Source organism: Lissotriton helveticus, chromosome 5_1 (assembly GCF_964261635.1).
Source record: "Lissotriton helveticus chromosome 5_1, aLisHel1.1, whole genome shotgun sequence".
Lineage (NCBI taxonomy): Eukaryota > Metazoa > Chordata > Amphibia > Caudata > Salamandridae > Lissotriton > Lissotriton helveticus.
Window position 1 is genome coordinate 1,678,616,541 of NC_136065.1, and position 20,630 is coordinate 1,678,637,170.

Here is a 20,630-nt window from a genome sequence, read left to right on the forward strand (position 1 = left end):
TGACAAGTCTTCTTCTCTTAATTTCAAGCAGGCGATCTGAGAGGCTTTGTTCCTCTCACATATTTATTCAGTGTCCTCTGGAGTCAAGCAGGAGATCACTCCTGTGTTGTGGGGTGCAGGGCAACACGCCAGAGCATGAACACTTCCTCCAAAGTGTAGCATATTCTTCTCCCAGAAAGCACTATTCGTCTAAAAGTCAGTATGGCTGAAATCTAGGCAGAGGAGCAAGAACTTGTTAAACCAACCTTCAGTATGGCTTATTTCCATAGCTCTTCTCCCCCTACGATCTGCAAATTCCTGCCTTATGCCTGCCATCAGGCTGAGTCAGAGAGGCTGGTGGGTAGATGGTTCTGGCATTCCCTACCTGTCCTATCCCCCTTTGAAACCTCATGCTTTATGACCCTTCTCCCATGCTCTGGCATTCCTGTATAGAACAGGTCTCTCCACCAGATAGCTTCTCCCTGGGTGAGCCACTTACCACATCATCAAAGCAGCCTGGCTAATCCTGTTAACTCCGACCAATCAGGGAAGAGGGTAGGATGGCTGGATTTTGGCTTACATACAAGAAATTCTTAGATCTTTTTTCTGTACAATTTACGATAAATTTAGCAATGGCATATTGCTGAATTTATCAATACCATTCCCCTAAGTCCTTGAATGATATCTTAATTCTATTCCTAGCGATAATTGTACCTTCATAAACTGTTGCAATTTCATTCTATGGGGCTAGGTATCTACAATGGAGAAAATGAAATGTGCAACTGGTATGCACTCCCACTCATGTTCTGTGTCATATGTTAGATCTAATGTATTCTAATTCTGCTTAAGCCTACATAACGCTCTGCCTGCTTAATGTTTAGCGCTTAGCGCGCTGTTTTTTAAAAACTGCCCTTTATACTATTTTATTTCTCTATTTGGTTTATATTGTCCCCTGATATTAATCTCTCTATTTAGGGCCCCTTACCTGCACGCTAAAGGAATTTGCACCGCGTTTTTCGCGGGTCCGGTTCCCGGGTGGTGGGGTGACTACGGGCGCCATCTTGGTGTGGTCTGGACGCCGAGAAACTTCAGGAGGGAGCGGTCTAGCGCTCCTCACGGCCTGGGGGAGACCTATTTAAGGCGAGCATTTGTGGGTAAGCCCTTGTTGAAGACGCTTAAGCCTACATAACGCTCTGCCTGCTTAATGTTTAGCGCTTAGCGCGCTGTTTTTTAAAAACTGCCCTTTATACTATTTTATTTCTCTATTTGGTTTATATTTTCCCCTGATATTAATCACTCTATTTAGGGCCCCTTACCTGCACGCTAAAGGAATTTGCACCGTGTTTTTCGCGGGTCCGGTTCCCGGGTGGTGGGATGACTACGGGCGCCATCTTGGTGTGGTCTGGACGCCGAGAAACTTCAGGAGGGAGCGGTCTAGTGCTCCTCACGCCCTGGGGGAGACCTATTTAAAGCTCACATTTTACGCGCAGCGGTAGCGCGCAGCGGGCGTGCCTCTCGCTGTGCCTGAGTCTTGCCAGAGTCCTGCCCGCCTGCGCCCGTCAGCGTTCCGGAGGCGGCGGAGCGGCGCGGAACTCTGGTCTGACGAGCAGCATGATTCGCTATTCTTCTACGATTCTTCGCTCCCTGCAACCCACTCCCTGCGCGTGCCGATCTGTGTTTCCCGGTCGGTATAGGGGTAAGCATCGCTGCCCTGCCTGTGGCTGGTCTCCTGCCTTTGGTCCCTCCCCCGTCCTACGGTCAGGCGAGGGTCGGGTGAACCATCTGTGTTTATTGTTGAACACGCGTTCATTAGGTAGGCATGCCCTTGACGTGTACGATCTCTTGATCAGGGAGAAACCTCTTTGCCTACTACTGACCGAAACTTGGCTTGGGGAGTCGTCCAACCCGGACATCTTGGCGGCTATCCCTCCGGATTATAACATCTTCCGACAGGATAGAGCAAAGGGAAGGTGTGGCGGAGTGGCGGTGGTGGTTAAGAAAAGCGTTTCGTGCTCTATCCTCCCCATGGAGACGATAGCGGGTTCTGAGTCCCTTGCCTTTGCCATCAGGTTGTCCCCCCATCAAGCCCTGAAGGGCCTGCTGGTGTATAGGCCCCCTGGACCGGTGGGCTCTTTCTGCGAGGACCTCCAGGAGGTCCTATCCAGACTGGCCCTGTCTGCGCAGCATTGTCTGCTGGCGGGTGATTTTAATTTTCATCTGGACATTGTGGGGGACACAAATTCAAATAAATTGTTTGATATTACCACCCCTCTGGGTCTTGCCCCCGCGCTGTCGGGCCCCACACATGAGCGAGGGCATACATTAGATCAGGTGTTCTCCTCTGTTCCTCTGGTGGACATAGAACTGCTCCCGATACTCTGGTCAGATCATAGATTGGCCAGATTTTTCATTCAAGGGAGCGATTTGCTCTCTGGCAGTGCCCTGACTTACTCTGGTGCTGCTTCGAGGGGGCTACATAGAGTTACGCCCGATCTGCTGGAGCAGGCATTTGTGGACCATCCCTGCCCCATTGTGGGTGACTTGGACCTGGACACTGAGACTTTACAGGCGTGGCTGTTAGAGAGATTGGACGATCTGGCCCCTGTGAGAGCTCTTCGTTCAGGGGGTGAGCGGCAGTCTGCGCCGTGGTTTACGGGGGCGTTGCGCATTGAACGCAGCTTGTGTAAGGTTGCGGAGAGGGCGTGGCGTTCTCAGTATGACGCGGAGGCCAGACTCACTTACAGGTTGGCGGTCAAAGCGTACCACGGTAACATCCTGGGCGCAAAAAAAGAGTATTTCGCCAGGAGGATCGAGGCGGCGGCCAACTCCTGCAAGGAGATTTTTACCGTGGTAAGGGAGTTCACAGCCCCTAGGTCCAATCTTCAGCAAGCAGTTCCACCTGAGACCTGGGTCAGTGACCTGGCTAGGTTCTTCACTGATAAAATCAGAACGATCCAGGCCTCCTTTACTGCTGAGCTTGTGGCTGGGGCTGGTGGCACCGGGGGGGGAAGTGTGCCATCGGCTACGCCAGAGGCACTTCTGGCTGAGTTTCCGTCGGTTTCCCCAGATGCCTCTCTTGCACTTCTGGCTGCGCTCAAGTCCGGGTCGCCACTCGATCCCTGCCCGGCTAAGTTTCTGGCCAGGATGGCGCCGTTAATGACCCCTTGGTGAATCCTCTTTTGAATTCATCTTTGAGAGAGGGTCGGCTCCCTCTGTCCTGGAAAAGGGCGATGGTGATCCCCTCCTCAAAAAGCCAGGATTGGATCCTGGGGTTCTGGCCAATTACCGGCCTATCTCTCTTCTGCCGGCCCTTGCGAAGCTTACGGAGAAGCACGTTCATGGCGTGCTCTCGGGTTTCCTCGAGTCTAACGACCTGCTGCATCCCTCGCAATCCGGCTTTCGGCCCAACCTGAGTACAGAGACGGCACTCCTTGAGGTGTCAGAGATCATCCGCGAGACCCTGGATGCAGGGGGGAAGGCTGTGTTGGTCATGTTGGACTTGTCGGCGGCCTTCGACACCGTTCCCCATGAGGCTCTACTCACCAGACTTTACGACATCGGTCTGAGGGGGACGGTGCTCAAATGGTTTACATCGTTTTTGGAGGGCCGTCGACAAACGGTCTGGGCCTCCTCGAGCTCCGCTGAGATGCCGCCACTGGGAGTCGGGGTCCCACAGGGCTCGGTGTTGAGCCCGACCCTCTTTAACATCTTTATGACCCCTCTGGCGGCACTCGTGGAGACCTCGGGGGCCCGGATTGTGTCCTATGCGGACGACACGCAGCTTCTCTTCACCTGCGGGAAAGAGCACTCCTTTGACGGAGAGAGCATCCAGGGATGTCTGAAGAAGGTCTTTGACTGGTTCCAACAGAATGGTTTAAAGGCCAACTCTAGCAAATCTGAGGTCCTGCTATTTGGGTGTGCTTCGGAACCGGAATGGCGTGACTGGTGGCCGGTTGATATGTGCCCCCCCGCCCAGCCATCGGTGGTTGCCAAAAATCTGGGTGTCAAGGTCGATACTGACCTCTCGTTCAGATCGCACATTCTTGGTCTGTCGGGCCCCTGTTTTGGCATCCTTAAGATGCTCCGGAAGTTCCTACCCCTGCTTACAGAGGAGCATAGGAAGATCATTGTCCAAGCTCTTATAGGATCTAGACTGGACTATGCGAATGCTCTGTATTTAGGACTTCCGGAGTATCTGATCCAAAGGCTGCAAGTGGCGCAGAACTCTGCGGCTCGCGCCATATACGGCCTTCATAGACGGGCAAGAACATCTGGGGTGCTTCAGTCACTCCACTGGCTCCCTATCCGAAAGCGGATAATGTTTAAAACGCTCACGCTGGTGCATAAGGCACTTTCTGTCTCCGGAGCTAAATATCTGCAGCGCAGACTGGCCTTTTACCGTCCGGCCCGCTCCTTGCGGTCGGAATCTTTGTGCATGGCCGTGGTGCCCCGTGTGAGGAAGGCTCGCATCGGGGGTCGTTCCTTCAGCTTTAAGGCCCCCCAGCTGTGGAATTCCCTGCCCTTTGCTTTACGCAGTATTCCTAGTCTGTTTCTGTTCAGGAAAAACCTGAAAACTTGGCTTTTTAACTTGTAGGCTGTTTCCTTTCTGCTTCACTTTTTTCTTTTCTGCTTCCTGACTGTTATGTTTTTTATCTGCTGAGTCGTTCTTTGAAAGCGCCGGGACACTCTTGTTGAGTAGCCGTGCGCTATATAAATAAAATTTTAACATAACATAACATAACATAACAATTCATCTATCACCAGGGCATATAAAACACGTTTTATAAAGGCCTGATTATAGTTACATAACCCCCCTCCCCAGGGACACCTAGGGGAGACTTTAGGGGTCCTGAATATGCTAAAATAGTGTAGACCCTCACTCTACAGTGCTCCTAGCGCCAAAGTCGATTTTGGGAGGTATTTTACATAACAGAACTTTACAAATTTAACATAACACTGGCCCTGGGCCTGGTTAGACAGAGGCAGGGATAGTCAGACTAAGTTACCACCAGTACCAGTCAGCCAAAAAAATTGGGGCTCACACGGCACACAAAATAACTTTGTAACATACGCTCTAATGGGGAATGATTCACATGCAAATATTATTTTCTTGACCCATTCCTGCTTCAGTTTCTCACACCATTTTAGTTAGGTGGTTTCCTTGGAGCAGAGTTATGTCAGGCCGTACGGACCCTAAGTATGAGAGTACTAACTTTTAGATTATATTATGCCCCAGACCATTCACATTGAGTGAAATGATTGTGAGGAGTTTACTAGACTTTGGAGCCTGTTCGCAAACCCAAAATTAAGTTAATAGTGCTGTAGCCTTTTTAGATCTCGCCTGCGCCAGCGCATGCACTGCCCTGGTGAGACATTTAGTAAGCGGGTTTTCAAAGTGCTACCCACATGCTTTTTCCAGCCACCAGCTTGCTGTTACGTGCACAAGCGCGTGTGACGTGCACAGCTGCCATGTGGCTTTATCGCGTGAATCCGATTGCGATTACTTTCGTAGCGCGCGCGCACACACAACTCCCGGACTTATTTTCACGCACTTGAGGTGCCCACTTCGTTTAAATCACTTTCGCGGCTCGCGCACACACAATTTCCGGGCTTCTCTATTTCCAATGCGGGATCACTTTTGCGGCCGGCCACTCACTTGCATGTTCTTCCAGCGCGGGATTAGCGGGATTCGAATAGATGTGTCTGCCTCATTTGCATGATTTATAATCAAATTTGCTGTGTCTTTGTGGAAGAAAAGAGGTATCTCACCTGAGACTGCTCTATTCTGTCATTAACACCCTGTGATGTTAGCATGCACATCGAATGGTTAATTGAACGACACGTTTGAGAAGCAATAACCATTACAATGTCGACTTAGATTAAAGGAAATCAACTGGAAAACACAGACATGCAATAAATATGTCTAATATGGACATCCTCCCAGGAGGCTCTTCAATGGTGACTAAATGTTCTCACGTGTCATGGACGTCCTGGCTGAAGTTTCTCGCATTGCATAGGACTCAGCGACCTGCATTGTTCCCACAGGATAGAAATGCTCGCAGCCCCATTATACAGTCTAATGAGAGGTCACCCTTTCTGAGACATCGGATATACGTCAGTCCATTGAATAGCGCATGTCTGTGCGTTTCTGCTGGTGCTTCGGACATCTCTAACAATGCACGGTATCAGCCCAGAGCCACAAATTACACTGCTTGAAGCACGTCCGTGAATTGAACAGATTATGGCGTCGCTATACAATTCTATGGCGAAGTTAACACAAGCCAGGCTTTGTTTTCTAAAGTTGGTTCCCTTTTCTATAAGTGCTCTAAAACGGCTTTTGAAAATCTGGCAGTTCGTAAAAAGCTCAGACGTAATTCGAGTGCATTGAATAATTGAAACAAACAGCAGTCGGAGTATTTATGTTTACATGTAAGAGTGTTGAATGGCGCAAGTGTCTTTTCCATCATCGCCATATACTATTTCACACAATTACGCACATAGCTATTTTAACAAGCATTGGCATAGCCAATAGGTCTCGCTTTTGGGACCTTATAAGTATTTAGTTATGCAGCACAGTATCTTTGGTGCAACAACATCAACTGTTGCATGGCTAAACACTTATAAGGTCCCAAAAGTGAGACTTATTGGCTATGCCAATGCTTGTTGTACTTTGTTCTATATTTCAGTTAAATATAAAACATTACATACATATTTATCCTAACAATATTTTGCTTTTTTTTACCTAATAAACTTATGGTATACTTTAGTACAGGGAGTTATGTGCCCCAGAGGCAGAGATCTCTGCCTAGGTGCGAACAGCAACTTTACACTTATCAATTGGGCTCCACCCTCTGGTTTCGGTGACGGAAACATGTACGCCTGCAATTTGAAGTAAATTTACACTTGTCAATGGTGAATAGCCTAAAGTAGTAAATTTACTACAAAAGGTTGTGTAGTTACATATGTAGATTTACATATGTGTAAGTTCACAATTGTGAGTAGCCTCTGTGGTCCTTGTAAAACAGGAGGATTATTGTATATATTTAGTAGTGCTGGATCTTTGAATATCAGTACTGCTCTAGGTAATTTCCAGGCAGTACTGTGTGAAGAAAGAATGTCCCACGACCATTTCGAGCTATTGGCTTAGCTGCTGGTGGAAGAGAAGAAAAGTTGTGGGGTGAGTAAAAGAGGAGTAATAAGTGGGGGAGGCAAAAGTGATCTACATTTAAACATTAAGGGGTCGATTATGAGTATGGTGGTCCTCGGACTACCAGACTTGTGGTCGTTCGGCGGTGGCGGTCTTGCAACCACCACCTTACAACCCTAGTGGTCGTGCCCCCCTGGGACCACCAAGTCTGCAAGGGAACCGCTGTTTATCAATATGCTTGGTGGACCACTGTGGTTTCCCGCCAAGCATATTCCAAATTTCATCACCGCCACTGATTTCATGGAGTCTTTCCTCCATGAAAACAGTGTGGTGAGGAAAGAAAAGGTGCCACAAACCTTGTGAATCCACCCAGGGGGTCACAACATATGCCCCCCTGCATGCATGTAGTCCATGCCATGCTGCAACTTCCTTTGAAGCTCCCACTGCAGGGCCTATTTTATCGGCACCGCTGTGGGAGTGGCAAAGAAAACCCACGCCAATCACTAAAAAAGTAATACGGTGGGCAGTTCCCACGCAGTTTTAGCCGCCACACTCGTAATCGGCCTCTAACAGTGCCTAGGAGTGGTCTAGTGTTGCCAGTGGCACATATATTACAGGCACTGCTTGCCTGAGCCATTTTTCTGTATTATGTCTTATCATATATGACATGAGGTTATTTGGTGATCCTTTCCCCTGAAGATGGTGTTCTGTAACCTGCCTGACCAATGTCTTTGTCCTCAACTTTGTCTTATATCAGTAATTTCTTTGAGGACTTAGGGAGGTTCTATGGCACAAGGAGCTAGTTCAGTGTCTTGTTAACCTTTAGGACAGGAGGCATGGGGCCTGACATATGGTAAAGTTTTCTCATCAGTATCATATTCTAAAGTCATGTGCTATGTAATCAATCAATTTTCCCTCTCCCCCTTTTTATGTACATCTTTTCGTACAACAATCAACAATTAGAGACATAGAAAAGGGAGAGACTAGGGATCTTGATGCGGTTCTACAGCTTTCATATATTCTTTTCATCCATTAATTTTTATCCTTTGGATTTCTCACCAACCTGAAAAAAACAGAAAACAGCATACTTCTCAATGACCCTGAGGTTTCTGATGTTTCTGCCTTCTACAAGGAACGTTATCCTTAAAGGGGTGATCTAGATTTATCCCTGTGTGTACAATGTCTTCTGTATTTGGGTCTCTTTTCGCTTGCCCACATTTGAGTTACCCTTTTTAGCCTGGATTTCCTGTTAATTATTTATGGTCTTCAGTGGCTTCTCCCCATATTTAATGATCTTATCAACTCTGGATTGTACAGATAAATATAAATATTGTGAAAAGGGGAGAGGGGAGGCCTCCCTGTACGCCAGGTAAATGTGTCAAGTAGTGAAAGTGAGCAGCAAGGCTTATCTGTCCATTTAATCCCCTTGGGCAGAGCTCACATATCGTCACCAGAACATGGAATAGACTGTTACCAGTCTTGAGACAGCTGCCATAGGCTACACTTCCTACCACTAACAGTAGAGTCATTCCTTGTTAGTATGATTATTCATCACTCTGTACAGAAAGCACAACTATCACTTTCATGCAGAGCCAACACAGCTATTCCTCATTTTCCACAGACAGGAGAGCTACCCCTTTCCTTTGGCAAATCCATCCATGGCTCTGCTCTCTGCTAGCTTGCTCAGTGTGAACAGAATAGCTATCATTCAACAGTCACATAAAGCACAAGTACACCCTCACTTGCCCCACACAGCAGATATGCCTCATCTTTGGCAGATCAATCCTTAGCTCCATTGACTGATATCTCCCAGTACAGAAAGCAAAGTTATCTCTTATCTTCCTTATACAGCAAAGCTACTTTTTTAGGTCTGGCAGTATCCAAGACTCTTTGATTTTTACTAAAATTATATGTATAATATACAATACTGAAAAAGACTTTCAGCCACCTGTCTTCACCCATTTCTTTGTTCTTGTGCCACTCACATTTTGCTTCCACCCAATACAGCATACAGCAATGAGGCAATGAGTCAGCCTACTTCAGTCACTAGTTAGATTTACTTTGAGTGACAGCAGTTTTCTTTTTCACAGTGAGCACGTCCGCTGGCAAGGTAGTTCCCTTCAGTCCTAGGGCTTTTGTTTTTACTTCAAAATTACTTTAATGTTGCCTTTACGTTTAGAGCCTGAGGTGAAAGCAGGCTCTTTCTACCAGATGTGAGCACGAGCCATATTCCAGCTTTATCAGTTCTCATCTCCTGCCATTGCCGATGCAAATTCTTTTTGAAGTGTCCTTTGTTGACTGCTGGTTTTTCACAGCATAACAGATTGCATCCAGTTGTCCTCTTTTTACTATGCTTGCAGGAGACAAACCAAAAGTTTCATTAATATACATGTGAATTTATATTAGGACAATTCCTCTGGCACGTTATTTCTGGACTCAATTTCACCCATGGTTCTTTCATAAACTTTTCCCAGGAAGAAATCAGTCTTTATTGTGTTTCATTTGCAGCACTTCTAACACTTTAAAAAAAATGTATTTTCTTATTTCCTTCCTTCTTTTCTTTAATTTATTAATTCCTTCTTTAATTATTTCATTTTACTTTCCCTCTTTTCGTCTTTTCTTCCTTTTTTCCTTCTTTCTTTCCTTTCTTATTTTTTTCTTTCCTTCTCATTGAGCACATCCACACAAAGTAGTCCCTTTCAGTGCCAGAGAGTGCTAAGGTAATGTGTAATTTTGAGATCAAGAAACATTTTTGCCTTTAGTCAATATTTTATTTTAGATTGACAAACACCTAGTAGCTTCCCGAACATTGAAGGTTTGTAAAACCCATGACAAAACAAGAATTTGCAAATGCCAGACCTATTGGCTTTGCCAATCCTGTTATAGGTTGTAGGCAGCAGAATTATATACCTCTATCATAGATAAGCCTTGCCCGGCTGAGCTATGCCTTGAGAGGTCCATGCCTTTATGATTATCTGTCTACCTGTATCTTTTGTCTGTCCACATCCATCTAACTCCACCAGTGAGCCTGGGAGATAGAACTTCAAAGACAAGGGATGACAAATCAGGGAATGGGATGTTTGTGGAGAAGTGTGGCTCAGGGGTTAGAGGCAGCAGACCCGGAAGCTGAGATTGGTCCTGGAACAGGGTTCAATTCCCCGCCTCGGCGGGTCTTGGGCTAAAAATTCCACGGACTCGATAATTCTCGCCCCGGCGCCTCCTCGACTCTCGGGTTCACACTCTGCGACTCTGGGCAATAGCTTGCTTAATCTCCACAACGGCCCCTCGCGGCGGGATGCCTGACTTTCATCTTGTGGATACCCTGATATCTCACAGGGGAATACCAGGACGGGTTCCCTAAGCAAGCGCCGGGAAACCCACTGCGGGTAGCTGTGCGCTATATAAGCTCAACTACACATACACATGTTTGCCAAAAGAGGACCTCAAAGATAACTTCGATGTTGAATGAGAACCTCAGAGGCAGCTTTGACAGGACATGCAAGGGTCCATGGATACATGGGTTTAGAGGACAGGAAGACAGAGGCACTCTCACAACCCAGCAACATTGATCTGGGAAATTGCAGAGTGATGGTGCACTGCTTTTTATGTTGGATATTGCTTTACTGCTTTACTAGTGGAGGGTTGTTTCCCAAAAGAGTAAAGGAATTTAGTTCTCAGATGGACGAACCGTTTTTTTTCTGAAGGGAAAGAAAGCATGATAGGAGGGAAGGATGGGGGGCGCGGCTTAGTGCCCATAGAAGATGGCCCCAGGTTAACGTAGCTCAGTTGCAGCCATGAGGTATTTTCATTCACATACCTCTCTTATCGCTGCCAGACTGCTATTTTTAAGTCGAGCATGAATCGCAATGTCTGTAAATTATGAACATATTTACAGCTGTCAATTTACTTACATATTTATTGTTTTCTCCACCAACGCTTGAGTTACGACCACCATCTTGATTCCTCTCATGAGGTATTTTTAGCTTTTGTATGCATCGTGCTCTGTTATTAATGCCATAACTTTTCAAGTCTGCTTTCTTCATAAATCATTCTGCTGCTCAGTGCTCTTTGTGGGAAGTTTCTTTTTCAACAAATTATTTCTTCAAGTCTGCTTTTGTGTTTCCTGGTGCACTATATTAAACTGCTGTATGAGATTGTTTGCTTGTGTGTTAAATACACTTCACTTAGAGATAATTCCCTATACAATTTCATTTATTTCAATAATTACATTTAGGTATAGGGAAAACTAGAAATTGAAAGCTACACACCCCTGCAATGACCAGTTCTCAATATACAGTGGATACCAAAAACTCTTTCTCTCCATTGGAATCCAATATGGACCATTCTGATACGGTATCACAGGACTCTCATCCATTGCCCTCCTCCTGTGTTTCTACAGGCTCTTCCAAACAGCCTTCCAAGATATCAACATCAGCTCCGTTATCAACAAATAAAAGACCTGAGAAAGATCCACCGTCTCCTGTCAAACCTATTTCTTCCATCACTACGGAGCTTCTTTCAGATGAGATCTGTGCCTTTTATTGAAGAAACTAATGAAAAGCTTCAGTGACTAGACAGCAAATGGTCTTTGACGGAAAAATCAAGTCATGAACATGGAACATCAGATGCTTTCAACTGAGGACACTGCTCAATACGTTACATAGCTCAAAGCAGAAGTCTCATATCTTAAGAAAGTTACTGAGGATTTAGAAAATCGCAGTAGGCGTAATAATCTTCGCATTTATGGCCTTGCAGAGGAGACGGATGGCTCCTAGCATATTTCCTTTTTCCAAAATGTCCTTCCAAAAATTTTGGACATGCCTGCATCCAAGAAGCCCAACATGCAATGTGCTCATAGACTTGGTTGTCGATCCCAACACGCCTCTTCGCCACAAAATCCTCGGAGTGTCATAATATTCTTTCTAGAATATCAAGATCTCCTCACAGTGATCAAGGCAGCTGAAAACAACTTGGTCAGAAAACTCATTATATTTTGTTCAAGATCTGGCTAAAGCCACAGCAGACAGGATGAAAAGATTTCCCGACAAGCGTCCTGCACTACGTTCCCTTGTAGCCAGATTTCGGCTTTTCCACCCAGGCTTCTTTAAAGTAACATACAACAACAAAACGACGATTTACAAAGACCCCTCCATGCTGCAGAAATGTATTGAAAACTGTAAAACGGTAACAATGGACACTTCTGAAGGCTCTTCTACTTGAATGCATCAAATAACATTCTCTCCATGTCTCATGCTGTTGTTCTTACATTTTCAATATTTTAGTTAACTTACTTTTTGTCTTCATGTATTATTTGTCTTTTATAGGTATATTTTGTACGAGATAATAATGGGTTTTCTTTTTTCTTTGTGCATATTACTTAGGTAATTGTTTGTGTTTTGTGTACCGGAGACATCTCTAATTTTATCCCCATCCCCATGGTCTGCATATCTTCCCTCTTGGCTGTCTCTGGAACCCAGCTGTTGTCATCTTCCCTTTTGTGGTTGCACCACTCCTAATTATTTTGTCCTGATATTTGGTATGTCTTGCTATGTCTTTTGTCTTATTTTGTCCCTGTTAGTATATCTATTTCTTTAAACCTTTCCATATTCCAAGAGAAGACTCCATTCATCTTTTCAAAGATAGTGATATCCTTAATTAATTAAAAAAATTATATCAAACTCTCTATACACCAGAATTAGATCCTGTACAATCTAATATTAACTCATATCTCTCTTCAATACATAAAGAATTCAATTGAACCACATATGTTTCTTCCCTTGATTCTGATATCATAACCTATGATATTCGTACTGCTACTAATTCCATTAAAAAAGGCACAGCTCCTGCACCTGATTGCTTTCCTATTGAGTTCTACCTTCACTTCTCTAAACAATTAGTTCCTAAATTACATTGACTATTTACTGTTTTGCTTCTTTTAATTCTGCTGCTGTGACGTTTCATGAAGCCTTGATATGTCTTATTCCAAAAGATAATAAGGATCATAGGCTATGCACAAATTATAGACCCATTTCCCTGGTTAATTCTGATTATAAAATCTTTGCCAAGATTCTGGCATTACGTGCTGACCCTCTCCTCTCAAATGTTATCAGCCGCGAACAATCTGGTTTTGGTAAAGGTAGTCATATTTCTGAAAATCACAGACTTTTTTATGATGTTTTGAGTAAATCTAAAGTTTATCAACACTCTTTAGTAGCCATCTCCTTGGATGCTGAGAAAGCATTTGGTCAGATACATTGTACATTTCTGTTCTCGGCACTTTCATGGTTGGTTTTGGGAAAAAGTTCATTAATCTAGTTTCTCTTTTATATTCTTCCCCTATAGCTTCTATGTTTGTCTATTGACTAATCTCTTCTCCTTTTGTTTACACAGAGGTGTACAACAGCGGTGCCCCCATCACTTCTTCTTTTTATCCTGCCTTCTTAACTGAAATTCGACCGAATAATACCATACAAGACTTCAAATATTGAGATAAACAAATTAAATGTTCAGTTTACACTGGTGATATTCTTTTATATATGGCATCTCCTGACTCTTCTTTACAAGGTGTTTTAAATGCAGTCTCCACTTTTGCCTTTCTCTCAGGTTATAAATGTAATCCTTTCCAAAAAGGGGACACTGTTCCTAATGCAGGGTGCAAAAGTCACCAATGCATGAGGGTGCAAAAGTCACCAATGCATGAGGGTGCTAAAAGTCACCCAAATATGAAAAAGGAAACTAATAAAAGAGGAAAACAGAATCCCTAGGTAAAGAGACCCACAGAAAACAGGGAAATCATTTTGTGTCCTCTGTTGCCCTCACACACCTCGAAAGGTGTCATGCTTCATCATCGGGCAGTTGCTCCTCGTAGGGCCGGCGCTGCAATTCCCTACGGGTCCCCCGAAGGGTCTCTTTGTCGGAGATCTTTTTTAGGACTGCCGGATGGTGCATGCGGGTGTGCGGGGTGATGGGTCAAAAAAAAGGGTTAAATAGTGCGTGCAAGTGTAGTATAAGATTCATAATGGGTAACCATGCAGCGAATATTTTTAATAGTGTACCCTGAGCAGACTTATCAAATGTAAAGTGCACGTGAAAGATACATTTAAAATACCCTCATAATCGATCCTCCAAACCTACCCCCGTCTCCTGGCAACGCAATGAGGGGGTAGGTTTGGAGGAGGCAGCACCCGACTTTAGATCATGGTAGAGGGGGTGAGTCCATTGCCTGATGTCAGCAGATGGCTTTCCTCAGTATAGCGAGGTACTGATCAGGAGCGGTTACAACATACAGCTGTAGCCAGATGTTGGTTATACAGGTTACTGCCCGCCCTGATCGATTATGAGGGTACTGATCAGGAGCGGTTACAACATACAGCTGTAGCCAGATGTTGGTTATACAGGTTACTGCCCGCCCTGATCGATTATGAGGGTACTGATCAGGAGCGGTTACAACATACAGCTGAAGCCAGATGTTGGTTATACAGGTTACTGCCCGCCCTGATCGATTATGAGGGTATTTTAAATTTATCTTTCACGTGCACTTTACATTTTATAATTCTGGTCCTGACGAAGCGCCAACGACCCTTAAGGCGACGCAGGCGCGAAACATGTTGACCTATGACCTATGTCTCTCTAGACCCGGGCATAGTATGCCACTGGGGCTAGATTTTATTTAGCAGATAAGTCTGCTCAGGGTACACTATTAAAAATATTCGCTGCATGGTTACCCATTATGAATCTTATACTACACTTGCACGCACTATTTAACCCTTTTTTTTTTACCCATCACCCCGCACACCCGCATGCACCATCCGGCAGTCCTAAAAAAGATCTCCGACAAAGAGACCCTTCGGGGGACCCGTAGGGAATTGCAGCGCCGGCCCTACGAGGAGCAACTGCCCGATGATGAAGCATGACACCTTTCGAGGTGTGTGAGGGCAACAGAGGACACAAAATGATTTCCCTGTTTTCTGTGGGTCTCTTTACCTAGGGATTCTGTTTTCCTCTTTTATTAGTTTCCTTTTTCATATTTGGGTGACTTTTAGCACCCTCATGCATTGGTGACTTTTGCACCCTCATGCATTGGTGACTTTTGCACCCTGCATTAGGAACAGTGTCCCCTTTTTGGAAATCATTATGAAATAAGGAGCATGGACACTGGACCTTTAACAGCTCCTTGGTCCCCCCCTCTCTTTTGTTATAGTATAAATGTAATCCTGACAAATGTGAGATCCTACCACATAACAAATGGTGTCACAAACGTGATTTCTCCCCTTCAGGATTTCTTTGGAACCCAATGAAAATCAAATTCTTGGGCCTTTGGTTCACTAATTCTATGAAAGACACTATGGGTCCTATTATGATGTTGATCGTGAGCCTCCGACATTGTAGGTTTAAAGTCTGCCAGCCTGATTACAATGTAGGCGGTCAGAGTTTAAACAAGCCGGTCGGACTGAATGGCTTCCGAGGTGCTCAAGGGGCCCATCCGCCAGTGGGAGGCCGCACATAATCCCCTGTGGACGGCATTTCTGCCGTGGGGACTATGATGCCTCTTTCTGACAGGCTTTTCATGTTGGGCTTTCCGACATGAAAACCTGTCGGAAAACGACTTCCTCAGTGGCCTCCGGTTGGAGGGCCGGGGGCCACCTATGGTACCCCCCAGTTAATCCCTGCCCCGTGTGGTACCTGCCACGTGGTGCAGGGATTAACAGAAATTCACATTTCTCTTTGGGAGCTTGTGACCGCACCAAGTGCGGTTGCATCTTAATCGCGGTGTCTGGACTGCAGACATCGTGACTGCGGCGATGCCGACCGATATCATAATGAGCCCCTAAATAATTGAATTCCACTTTATTTTAGTGCTCAGCTTTCTACTATATCTACTCACACTTCACTATGGAATCCGCTATTTCTCTCTTGGTGGGGTAGTTTAGATTCTATTAAGAGACCATTAGTTATTCTTTTCTATCTTTGGCAATTCCTATTAACATTCCTGCTTCTACATTCAAAAACATTTATTCTATTCTTACTGCATTCTAATGGAACAATGTTTTTCATTGTTCCATAAGAATGCAGTAAGAATAGAATATCTTTTTCCAAACTACAAAGAAATAAGCAAGAAGGGGGAGTTAATTTTTCTCATTTTCAGTCTTACCAGAATGCTTTATTTTTTAAACATTTGATACTTTTTTCAAGGTAACTCCACCACAGGTAAACCTCCCTTATGGAAGGAATTGGAGTTGACTTTCAGTCAACCTTTCTTCTTTGCAGAATTTTTATCTTTTTCTCAACGCCCTTCTTCCATGTGACTTCCTATTCTTAAAAATAGCTGCAGAATATTAAGTCTACTTTATATTTCTTATCTCTCTATCCTAGATCAATTCCTCCAATCTTCCATCTGGTATATAATAAAACTCTCTTTTGGGAATCCTGGAGAGATAAAAGTTTATTATGAAATCGTCAATTGATACATAATCACTCACCTGTTTCCTTTTCGCAGGCTCAATCCCGCTTTTATTTCCCTAACTCATACACAAGTTTCTGTCATTGATCTCTTCTATTTCTACAACATACTTTCTGCTCCGTTCACTACCCATGTTCCCTCCTTCCACCTCACTTATACCAACACTACTGCTAACTGCCCAACTGCCTCTCGGTTTTGTACACACCTCACTTCTCCCCCTGTGAAACTGCCAGAAATCAACTCTAGAATTACAATGGGAAGCCGATTTTTAAAACTCCTTTCCCGTTCCGTTATGGAACAAATTATGGCTTAAAATTCACAAGACATCATGTGCTGCCAAAACAACTCAAACTCTCTTTTTTATTTACAATCACCTTCTAATTACTACTGCTTCTTTATATAAGTTTAAGAGCACCACTCTCCATCTTGTTGGTCTTTTCCTGCATCTGTTTCTAACATTAAACATATTTTATTTTAATGTTCCAATACATACCAATTTTGGTTACAAGTATGGAGACACATTAACTCCATTTTTAATGCTCATTGTCCTCTACCAATTTATGTTTAAGTACTTTCTTTGAAGATGTGCATTGTTTTACTTTTTATATACAAATTGTAGATGTATAAATTCTGTCACATTTCAACAGATTACTAAAAATTGGAAACATGTTTTACATATTTCCTTTCAAGCATGGTGGCATGGTGTGTGTTAGAATCATAGACTCAATAGGGCTTATACTGTTCTAATGTCTCTAGCTATCTTGCAAAATGCACTTTGGTCTCCAATAACTATGTTCCTAGATTCCTCAGTTTTAAAGAATACCCAACAGCAACCCTTATCTAAAGAAGTAACTAAACCTACTTCAGTATATCATTATCTTAGTCGACTTTCTATACCATTAGTAATTTATTTATTTATTTATTTATTTCAAGTGTTTTATATAGCGCTACTGGACCCGAGAGTATCAGAGCGCTTTACAAGGCAGGTGAAAACAAACAATGAAATAAACTAAAAATTAAGCGAGAACAAGTTACAAAATGATAGTGTAATCAGCATGTCTAATGGGGCAAAGAGAATAGAGATAGAAATTAAGATGGACATGGAAATATTGAGCCAGCTTCAATTAAATGAGTAGCGTTTGTTTTTTGCTCTGTTACCTTCCATTCCCTTCCACCTTATCCTATTTTCTACATGTAGCTACAAATATTTTACTATACTATTTCGCTATTATTCAATGGTATTCAATATATTGTTTTTATATCATATTGTGAGCCTATAGCTTTGTTCTTTTTTTTTGCTATTCATTAACATTTACTTTTAAAACTTAAAAAAGGAGGTAAGGATGGGTCAGACGTGTACTTGGGGCGTGGAAGGTAGTCTATGGGCAGTCAAATAGACAGTATTTAGATATGGGAAAGGATTTTCAGCCATTTGGCTTAGAGGGAGAGATATTTTAAGAGTGATGGGAGGGGTTTGTTTTTGTTATCTCTACTTGCAAGGCCATTTTTGAAGGCTGTAAGGGGTGATGCCAGGCTGTATATTTTTGTAGCACAGACCAGTCACATTTAAGGGGCTTTTTACGCACTAATGAGCAAGTCTGTCCTGCTTCTTCCATAGCGCCAATTTTAAGGAAAAGCTGCCTCACTCCTCCTAAGGAAGGGACAGATATTGTAGACTGTGACGTCCTCAAGCATCTGCATCACTGAAATTCCCGAGCTGGAGGTAAAGAGGAACCAGAAGAAACACGCTGGTGGAACACTCTTGGACGACCGAAAGGGACGGTCTTTCAAATCTGTCAACACTTCATTCCAAGCGCGCATTCCCACAGAACCTCTCGTAACGGCTGGTCTGCTCCCCTTTTCCGGGCCATGCCTATCCAAGTGCTGAATTAGGAGACACGCCATAGCCTTCAAGAACATGCCAATTTGAACACTGCACTAACATAGCATTCATGCGTCCATCACCGCCTGCTGTCGTACCTGGGGGGCACATCTTCTGCTCTACTTATAATTATATTCATAAACCTTTAACCCCTGTCTGGTCATTTTGCAGGAATGTAAATCATATTCTCGAACACTCAGAAAATTCAAAGTATCTGTAAAAACTAAAAACATGCATTCATCTTAGCGAACTCAGGTACTATGATGAGTGCTATATTTACTGCTTTGGGCATTTGGCCTCCTGCGGAGTGACTTTTTAATTGAGGTTTATTTCTCTCACCCTTGAGTGGAGCCGGTGATGATCGCCACTTTGTTCTTGTGGGGTCCATCTCTCGGCGTAGCTGCGGCGCTGCTCATGTGCAGGGTGCCACACATTGGAGCACGGCGCACTGATGCCTGGAGGAAGTGTCTGGCTCTTGCCCACGAGCACATCATCCTTCTCTTCTGCCCCTCGAGGGTGGTAAGGCTGGTTCCTGCAGTGGAGGCAAGAAAAATAGCAGGTGAATGGTGGTGCAACATCTGTAGAATGTACATGAATGGGGTTAGTATGACAGAAGGCACCACCGAGTATGTTATCCTTGGAAATGTAGACCCAGATGGCGGCGTTGGGTGAATGTCACCATCATCAGTCAGAGCTTTCACCCCTCTGATGCTCCCCTCCCCCCCATTGTGCGTCAACCTCATCTCAGGTGAGTGTAAGAGGGACTCGGTCCACAAGCACAATCCATCCTTCACCGCTGGCGTGACGTGCAGTCGATGGTGAGGATGGATGGAGTGCGTCGAGTGGTCCCACCACTGACCAAAGGATTCTGCATATACTTGGTTCTTATTGGCGATATTATATTTATCTTGTGTGCATAGGAGTCTGCCGTGAATAGTAAAGTGAGAAAAAAATTTAGTTTCCATGAAGAGGGAGGTGGGAGTCACCTGTGGGCGGTAGAAGATCCAGAACCGTGGGCAGGATCCGACCCAGGCGGGGACAGAAGTGATCATGTTGGTCATTTATACACAGTGCAGTCCACAAGCTGAACTGAGAGTTAAGCAACCTGCACAAGGGCGCTCACGGCATCAGCCTCGGACAGGAGGCAAAGGAGCAAAGCGACTGTTTTCGAATCCAAAAATGTCATTTAAAATAAAATACGGAATTTGCATTTTTGCTTTCGACTAGCGAAAAGGCTAAGCAAATACATGCATCTCATATCGCAAATCCTTTCAAAGAAAATAATATGAGAAGGCTGTTTTAATTCTTTAGATAATAAAGATATTTTGTGCATGAATGACGTGTTTCTAGCTGTTTTATTCCGTTTTTAATTGACATTTATTTGAGAGAAGACAGAACCAGTGAGACCACCCCTTACACGTGGAAAAAACACTTTTGTTGTAATTACTTATTGCCTTAGTATTAGTAGCACATAAATATCAGTAAAAATCACCAGACCCAGCTCGGGAATGGTAGAAGTAGCTGAAAAGGAAAGCAACATGCGAAAACAAAGCAACTTTCTGTTATACCTTGACACACTCGATGGGAAGAATATAAGGGTTACAGTGACTATAAAACCCTGTCCCGGGGCTGCGTTTTGAAAACGCTCATAACTGGGAGAAACACACACTAACTATATATATTTTAGAATGACACTATGCACATGTGCGCTGGAATTAAAGTAAATTAAGATCAGCATTGATTATATAGTTTAAATATTACTTTTGTACTGCCTTTAGACCTTTTACCATGTAAAAACAAGGATAAAATGCATGACTTTACCTTCTTGCTCTGACTATGCAAAGGAGAGTGATGTAACCGTGTGTGCAGGATTGTAGAGCAAAGGCGCGGCTCCTCCCTTGCCTTACCAGACACCCCTTCACAGCCGGCACCCGGCCTTGGCTCTCCCAACAGGTTGATTTTCACAGACCACACCCTCCCACCCCGTCAGGTGCAGAAGTATAAGACAAACTCGTTAGTGGGCAACACGTGGTTTTCGTGGATTGGTATGTGACAGTGACATTAACGAATCGAAGATCTTTGTATACTTTGCCTTGATATATCTGCCCTGACGAGAGAAAGAAAAGTGTCAGCTTGTTTGTTAGTCCCTCTTATGGCAGTGC

General features: G+C 44.2%; 1 protein-coding gene across 1 annotated transcript in view; it reads right to left on the reverse strand.

Moving 5' to 3' along the window:
• The window catches only part of LOC144753772 (dehydrogenase/reductase SDR family member 4-like), a 184,210-nt gene extending 163,825 nt beyond the window's left edge, over nt 1-20,385 (reverse strand). Inside the window, exons 1-2 of the mRNA XM_078641348.1 lie at nt 20,290-20,385; nt 18,808-19,000 (exon numbers count right to left, since the gene is read on the reverse strand). Coding sequence (XP_078497474.1) covers nt 18,808-18,962 — 155 coding nt within the window. The 5' untranslated portion in view covers nt 18,963-19,000; nt 20,290-20,385. The remainder of the gene's footprint in view (nt 1-18,807; nt 19,001-20,289) is intronic.
• Nucleotides 20,386-20,630: the final 245 nt, after the last annotated feature.